We start from the raw sequence: 8,194 nt of genomic DNA, 5'->3' as shown, positions 1-8,194 counted from the left end.
TAGTGTTGTCACCTTGTGTTGGGACGTTGCAAGTTCGAACCACATATGGTATGGTTGTATAACTGGTAGGGTTCTACCTAACCCCAGCTTTGTCTGTAAAAAAAAGAAACCAACAAATAAAAAGGAAAAAAAAAAAATTAGGGTTTTGGAGGGTCGAATGATAAATCTTCAGTGGAAGATTAATCTTGTCCTTCACCAAGGGGGGGGGAGGAGGGTAATTTGATGCTTAATAAATTATTTGAATACAACAAAACAAAAACAAATAGAAGAGGCCTCCCCTTTGTCACTGTGGAGACCATCTAGGGTTTCTGTGGAGACCATCTAGGGTTTCTTCTTCTTCTTCCTCCTCCTCCAAAACCCTAACCTGAAAAGATAATGCGAGGGTTTCTGCAGTAAGGAGCCGCCTGTGCAGCTCCACGATGAACGGCGATCGGGTGAACTAGGGGTTCGGAGGGATCGATTCCGTCCGTCCGATCCTCTCGAGGTCGTCGGTTTTGTGTATATCTGTTTCTCCCTCACCAGGAGGAGGATGGCGACCGCGAACCCGTTCGATCTGCTCGGCGACAACGACAACGACGACCCGTCCCAGCTCATCGCCAAGGCGGCGGCTGGGCCGGCGGTATCAGGCGGGAAGAAGCCCCCCGCTCCGGCCGTGGCGAATCTCCAGACTAAGCCCCTGCCGCCGGCGCAGGCCGGTGAGTTGATGTTCGGAACTCGTTAACTTTCGTCCTTTCTTATTCTCGTGTTTCTTTCCTTCTTTGTGGAACAAAACTGCTTCTTTTAGTTTTTTTTCTCTTTTATAGTTGATTATTTTGTATATTTCTCGTGTGGTAGTAAATTGGCTAGGATTCACCTTTTTCCGAATTTCTTTGTGGGCATTTTGGTTTGAGAATTCCTGTGATTTGGCGAATTTAGTCATGCTGAGCTTACTGCACAAGTTAGTCTTACAGTTCTTGTTAGATGCTCGAAAAAGATTGCAACTTGGAGGCGAAGATTATTTTAAGTCCCTGATTTGGATCTAATGGAAGTAATTTATGTCATTTCAACCATGTGGTTTTGTGTCGGAAATATATATATGCTTAAGCTGAATGATTAGATGCCCACATTCTTTCTTATACTTGATTAAAATATACAATGCCTCTTCTGTTTGGAGGTTGAGCGGGCTTGGGCTTGTTGTTGGCTATGTAATATGTAAAGAGATAACGGAAGTGCTTGAAAAGGCTTGTTGTGATATTTCATTTTAATAACATTCAGCACTGTTGAGTTGGTGAGGTTAGGCTGCATATGGACCCCTAAGCTAGATGCTCATTATAAAATGGAAAGTTGGTCATAGTAAAGTTATCCTTTTTCAGTGGAATGTTCGTGAAAAAGCACCATTCACTTCCATATGGGGTATGAGGTCTGCTTTTGTATTGTTTTCTTTATATATTAATGCTCTGTTTGGGAGCCCATAGTTGGTGATCATTGAAGTTGATTCACCGAATCCCCAACACCCACCAATTATTGGGAGCTTGGATATGGAAAATCCTAGGAGGTGGGATGGGATTTGGCAGCTTCAAATCCCTTCCATATTCCAAGTCCAGCTACAACCCTTATTCGTTCCAACTCCAACATTCCCAAATTCCTTCTCATCTTTCTCCCCAACTCTTTTTTAGTGGTAAATGGTTGTTTGGGAGCTAGTAGCTGGCTAGGAGATGGAAACTCTTGCTTGTTGCCAAATACCTGCTACTAAACAGTGGTGGTTATTGGCAACTACCAAAGTTCCCAGATTCTGGATTTGAAATATCCAGTATTTGTCCTTCGCCAAATACAGGATCCCAAACAGAGTCTAAGTATTCTAGTGACAAGTTCGGCAAGGCATTAGCAAGGAAATGGCTTAGCAATGTTGTTAGGGAGGTAGGAGGGCTGGATTTGGCTTGGTTTTGTTGTAGACGAGGGCGACTTCTTCACATCTGGACATGTTGGTGTTTGAATTGGGCATTATGTGGGCTAGGTAGGGGGACCCCAAGCCAGATCCAATTTAATTGAATCCAAGCTGGATCAGTAACTGTGGATTTTTTTTACTCAGAGTGGATCGATGTTTTAGACACTCATACGGAATGTGACCATTTAGTCGGGGCAAGGGCTCTCTAGGTCACCTATGGTTTCAGATCCATTGTATATGGATGAGAGCCCATATAGTTACCAACTGCAGATTTTGCATGTGCTTTTTAGTTGGTTCTATCTTCTACTACATTTCTTTCTTTTTAACAATTTGTCTATTTTCATAATTAACAGTGAGCAAGGCGAAAAATGAACCTCCTTCTGTCCGTGGTGGTGTCCGAGGTGGCCGTGGGGGAGGACGTGGAAGTGCGCCTTTCAGAGATTTCAATAGCAATGGGAGTTTCTATAATAATGGGTTCTCAGGAGGTTCAAATGTGGGTGAAGATGGAGAAGTTGGGAGGCCTTCTGAAAGGAGTCGTGGTGGCTATGGTGGCCCTCGTGCTCCCTACCGTGGTGGACGTCGTGGCGGTTATGGAAATGGAGAGACAGGTGATTCAGAACGACCACGAAGGCAGTTTGAGCATCGGAGTGGAACGGGTCGTGGCATTGAGTTTAAACGAGAAGGCACGGGTCGAGGAAATTGGGGAACTCCAACTGATGAGGTCTTTGTCCAGTTGAGTAGATTTTTCCTTTCCAAGTCACAGGCTTGTGATTATGTGTATCGCCCCTTCTAGCCCTTATGAAAATGATGCTCATTAATTTCATGCCCCACCTGCAAACTTTATTGTCATGTTATTTACTGTCCTGATATCTATAATGAATCAGGGAAACTGAGCTACTAATAGTGACTGAAGACAAGAGCTTGACACCTAATAAAGAGCCAGAAAATGAAGATGCTCTTACAGAAGCAAAAAAGGAAGATGTTTCTAAAGAAACAGAAGAAAGGGAACCAGAGGACAAGGTACTCCGTTCTTTTTGCATTCCAGGTGCTTTCCAAGCTGCAATGGGGCATCAAACTATTTAGTTGTATCATGGATAGTGCATTCCATGAGGATCTGTTTGTATGGAAAAAATACCTCACTATCTCCTCCCTCTTCACAGCGTGTTTCTGATTGACATGCTTGTTGATGAAAGTAAATTTTCTCCAATATCTTAAGTGATTTTGGGCCTTGTTCTTGATGACATGTCCTAAGTCTTCCACATAGCTATTTCTCTTTTATCATCTTGTTGAACTGCAGTCACTTAGTTGAAATTGCAGAAATGTTTCGTGGCGAACTCAGACTCTTGCAAGATTTTTGAGAGACCAAATCTATCTCAAAATTTGAGAACCAGAACATTTTTTCTTGAGAAGTTCATAACTGCTGCTTCTCTAAGGTTGGTTTGTTTAACTGACCTGTAAGAAAGGGATCATCAGTTTAACCTTTTCTACAACAACAAACAACAACAACTACGCCTTCATCCCAAAACAATTGGGGTTGGCGATATGAACCAAAAAAGAAAATCATTCTGGGTCTTCCACATGAATCCTTCTCCTCCAATCATTTCTATCCAATGCCATGTCCTCGGTGAGGTTCAAAGCATTCATATCCTTTTCCTATCATCTCCATCCATGTCTTCCTAGGCTTACCCCGACCTCTTTTAACTAATATATTTTTCCATTTCTCCATCCTTCTAACTGGAGCATCATTAGGCCTTCGTCGAATATGTTCAAACCACCGTAAACGATTCTCTCTCATCTTATTTTCAATGGGTGCAACGCCTACCTTCTTACGTATCTCCTCATTCTGAATCTTATCTTTTATTGTATTTCCACACATCCATCTAAGCATACGCATCTCAGCTACACTCATTTTTTGAATATGATGTCTCTTGGCAGCCCAACATTCCGTACCATATAGTAAAGCGGGCCTAATAGTTGTCTTATAAAACTTTCCCTTCAACCGCATTGGCATTCTACGATCGCAGAACACTCCAGTTTCACTTTTCCATTTCATCCACCCAATTTTTATCCCATGATTTACATCTCCATCAATTTCTCCATATTTTTGAATGATAGATCCCAAATATTTGAAACAATCATCCACCTGTATTTCTTGTTCACCGAGCTTCACTACACTCCCATCACTACTCTATGTCACAGGGATTCGGCTAGCAGGGTGCCGCACCCGCGTCGACACGACTCGACGCGGGTGCGGGTGCGGCACCGGGTGCGGTCAACCCGACCCTAGGTGCGTTGACCGCACCTAGGGTCATTTTCGTCCATTTTTTTGGTTTTTTTTTTTAAAATTTTGCCCTATGAAATGGGCTGCAGAATTTTAAAAAAAAAATGCCCAGGCCCAGACCTAAGCCCAGGATAATGATCATTCCATCGTCCTCATATGTCTTTGGACTTACGTGACGTGGTTGATGTGACCTTTCATTTTCAAAGAAGTGTTTTTTGTTCGACGCTTGGGAGACTGGCAGGCGTAATGCGACAACTAGTCACTGGTTGTATGTATGGGAAGTTCCTCCTTTTTGTTTTTGTTTTTGCTTTTGGATGACGCTTCCAGCTTTTTGAAATGAAAAAGCCATAGAGTGCCAGGCTGTCACGCGCTCCGAACCTTTCATTTCAGTTCAGCACTCTCCAACCACACTCAAAATAGCTCTTTGTTTTATTCTGGCAGACTCACTCGACTCGACTATAGTCTATAACTGGTTCTTTTGGGCGACTCTTGAGTCTGACTTGCTTTTAATAAGTTAGTCGATCATTTGAAACAAGTTAGTCGAACCTACATAGTGCGTATTCAAGGCGGGGTGACTGTTGACCCGCTCAGAAGTCACCAAGGTTACGCGGGGTGGGTATTTGCCTTTTTAACAGGGCTTGGATTTTGAGCACCAGAGTTGGCCACTTCAACTCCCCATGTGAGTCCCACAAACACCATCCTCATAAGGGCAGGAACTTGTGACACGCACATTCCCAAGTTGGTCGATCCATGACCAAACCATTGCGCGCTGTCTAGCTAAATCGTCGATGCCAAGGACTTGGTTCATCGATGACTCGGTCAACAGCCATTCTTCAAGGAATGCTTGTGCTTTTGTTGCCCATGGGACCCGCGCCGGGGGGAACCCCCAGACCCCCCTATATATATATTTACATTTTTGCCCCTGCCGCACCCCCGCACCCGGGTTTTTTGGAAGTGCCAAATCCCCGCACCCACACCCGCACCCGCACCCATGTGACATAGTCACTACTTCGTTGCTTACTAAACCCTTAAAACAATCATCCACCAGTTTAACCTTTTCTATTTTTTTTAAATATAAATCTCCTTTATCGTAATCATCCTGTGCTCCTTTCTTCTGTCTTCTTAGCAAAATGGGATCTTCTTCTTTGGCTTTTTCTTAATATATAGGTATTTACTGTTTTGTGGGTTTCTTTGTATTATTGTTTTTGGTTTCTTTGTGTTAATATGTAGGTGGTTATTGTTTTTAGGGATTCTTACTCTGTCATGGTGCCGAACCTCTGTGAAATGTTCTAGGGCGTGATAATCATTTCTAATAATCACAAATATCATTTTTCCTGATATTTGATTTGAAAGTATTTTCTATGTTTTCTGTTTATGTCTAAGGAAATGTCCATTGAATATGCAAGTATCTGTAAGTTCATGCAATAACTTATTAGGTTGTAAAGGTATAAGTCGTTCCAGTTTTATGGTGTGGACTCCTTATGCTGATTCTCTGATTTATAGCTGATGTCCTAAGATGCTGTTTTTTTCTGTTTATTTTTGCAAGGTTGTTCTTCTTTTCTCTTGTTCTCTGAATTGTGTCAGTATAACTTCTGAAATGCCACCTAAAATATGTCTGTCAGCAATTATGTAACAACTGCTTATATCATGTGTGTCATATTAACCAATGCACTGTAATCGAAGAATGATATGTCATGGTTCTTCAACAAAGAACATCTACCACTAGTTGTCATTTAGGTTTCTTGCAGAGGTGGAGCCAAAAATTCAAATCACTGTGGGCACAAATGTGTGTGTGTGTGTATATATATATATATATATATATATATATATATATAGTAGAGCGTAGCTGCTTGATCAATAGGTGCTTGAGCACCTACTTGATCATGCTGACTGTCCATCACGCGCTTGATTAACGGTCAGCAAAACAAAAAAAATCCCATAAAAAATGGCTCAAAAAACACCCAAAGGGGCTTTAGCGGCGCACTTGGAGTGCCGGTAAAGGTCCCAGCGGAACTGGGACCTTTAGCGTCGCTCTAAGTGCACCGCTAATGCCCCAAGGGACATGCGCGGCTTTAGAATTTTCTAATGCCGCGTGTGTCCTTCAGGACTTTAGTGGCACAATTGGAGCACTGCTAAAGGTCCATTTTCCACTGGAACCTTTAGTGGCGCTCCAAGTGCGCCACTAAAGCCCTTTTGGCACTGTTTGATCCGTTTTTGATGGTTTTTTTTGAGCTGACTGTCCAAGCATATCATGGACGGTCAGCATAATGAAGCACGTGCTCAAGCAGCTACTCTCTACTCTACTCTCTCTCTCTCTATATATATATACATATATATATATATAGAGAGAGAGAGAGAGGCACAACATTCGGGACAGGGTGGGCACTTGCCCACCCTGACCTAATCCCCCCCTTATTGGGGATTTCAGGGTCAAGGTGGGCACTTGCCCACCCTGGCCAATACGTGGCTCCGCCACTGGTTGCATATGTTTCTGATTGGTTCATTTAAATTGAATTATGGTGCACATTACCTTACCCTTCACTTACATCGTCATTCTTTTTGAAAAGGAAATGACCCTGGATGAGTATGAAAAAATACTGGAGGAAAAGAGGAAAGCTTTACTTGCAGTGAAGATTGAGGAGAGGAAAGTTGTTATAGACAAGGAGCTTGAGTCTATGCATCAGCTTTCTGTCAAGAAGGGCAATGATGATGTATTTATTAAGTTGGTAAGTGTACTCTTAGAGTCTTTCAAGCTTAATTAGTTGATGCTGAGTCTCTTTTCATGCATAGTGTAATGGTAATTGTCTCTGAGATTGTTAATCTGTTTTCATGTTTGGCATTTGATAGGGATCTGAGAAAGATTTAGCTAGACGGAAGGAAAGTGCAGAGAAGGATGAAAGGATAAAAAAGGTGCGTCTTTATATCTATGTAATTTGAATGTGTATCTGTTCATGATTATGCATGACAAGAATTTCTTTCATCTTTTCCTTGAAGGCTGTTAGTATCAATGAGTTCCTAAAGCCATCTGAAGGAGAAAGGTACTATAGTCCTAGAGGGCGAGGTCGTGGAGGTTTTAGAGGGGGCTTTGCTGGTGGTGATACAAACATGCCAGCTGCTCCTTCTATTGGAGATCCAGGACAGTTCCCCACATTAGGGGGGATGTAGAATTTTCTTGCAATCAGATGCCTGTCTCTTTAGTTTTCTTATTTTCTGTATTTCAACGAGTCCATGCAAGGATCCATAAGAATAATGAGGTTTCCTGTGTTCAAGAAGATTTAATTTTATTTTAGAATGATGTATATTTGAGTGCTACCATTCATGCCATGCCATGGGTTGCTTGAATTTACCAACAATTTTGTTCTGGTGTTTTCGTTGGTAGAATGTCATTAAGAATTGTCATAGCCAAATTGTTATGCTTTCAAGTTTTAACTTAAAACTTCTTGTCAATTGTTAGTGGTGTTAGTGTGTGTTATGCTTCAAGTTTCGAGTTTGGTCTGGTGTTATGCTTGTCAGTTGTTAGTGTTCTTATCATAACGTGATTCTTCCATTTTTCATGTATTGTGTGATGCTTTTGAGGATCTTATATATCATGAGCTAGCAGGATAGACCATTTATATAGTAATGATGTTTTTGGGGTTCACCATTACTAATAAAATACGACAATCCTGATATTGCTGATCACGAAGCTTTGAGGATTACCTCGGATCTAAGATATGAGGATCTGAGGTTCTCAAGTCCGATTGTGGTCGGTTGCATAGAGGTTGGATCAAGGCATGGGGTCCATGCGTCGATCCACAAATTTTTATATGCTTCCGGGGAAATGAAAGAATGTTTAAAATTTTCGTTTCCTTTGTTTTTTGGTTGGATGGGGGTGTGGGGTTTGCTTGGTTAGCCGACCTCGGTCCTCAAGGGAAATTAAAGACATGGAGCTGTAGCAAGTAGTAGCCGCATGTTTTTTCTTTTATTGAGATCACATTAGTTTGAGACTT

The 8,194-nt window shown here is 41.9% G+C and overlaps 1 protein-coding gene across 1 annotated transcript; it reads left to right on the top strand.

The window, feature by feature from the left end:
• The first annotated feature begins 290 nt into the window (after positions 1 to 290).
• LOC149830076 (RGG repeats nuclear RNA binding protein A-like) lies at positions 291 to 7,641 on the top strand. Its single transcript, XM_090016305.1, has 6 exons — positions 291 to 695; positions 2,278 to 2,656; positions 2,809 to 2,944; positions 6,773 to 6,931; positions 7,053 to 7,115; positions 7,200 to 7,641. Exons 1-6 carry the CDS (start codon positions 530 to 532, stop codon positions 7,368 to 7,370), a joined length of 1,074 nt encoding a protein of 357 aa, XP_089872431.1. The 5' UTR covers positions 291 to 529; the 3' UTR covers positions 7,371 to 7,641.
• The last annotated feature ends 553 nt before the right edge of the window (positions 7,642 to 8,194 follow it).

This window comes from Nuphar pumila, chromosome 8, assembly GCF_984573655.1.
Source record: "Nuphar pumila chromosome 8, dmNupPumi1.hap1.1, whole genome shotgun sequence".
Taxonomy (NCBI): Eukaryota; Viridiplantae; Streptophyta; class Magnoliopsida; order Nymphaeales; family Nymphaeaceae; genus Nuphar; species Nuphar pumila.
This window is presented reverse-complemented; position numbering and strand designations above follow the sequence as displayed.

Bases quoted from the DNA above. Each gene is read 5' to 3' on its own strand.
- LOC149830076 (XM_090016305.1), top strand. From the start codon at position 530: ATGGCGACCGCGAACCCGTTCGATCTGCTCGGCGACAACGACAACGAC. The intron at 2,945-6,772 runs GTACTCCGTTCT...CTTTTTGAAAAG, and splicing joins AAAGGGAACCAGAGGACAAG to GAAATGACCCTGGATGAGTA. The intron at 6,932-7,052 runs GTAAGTGTACTC...GGCATTTGATAG, and splicing joins ATGATGTATTTATTAAGTTG to GGATCTGAGAAAGATTTAGC.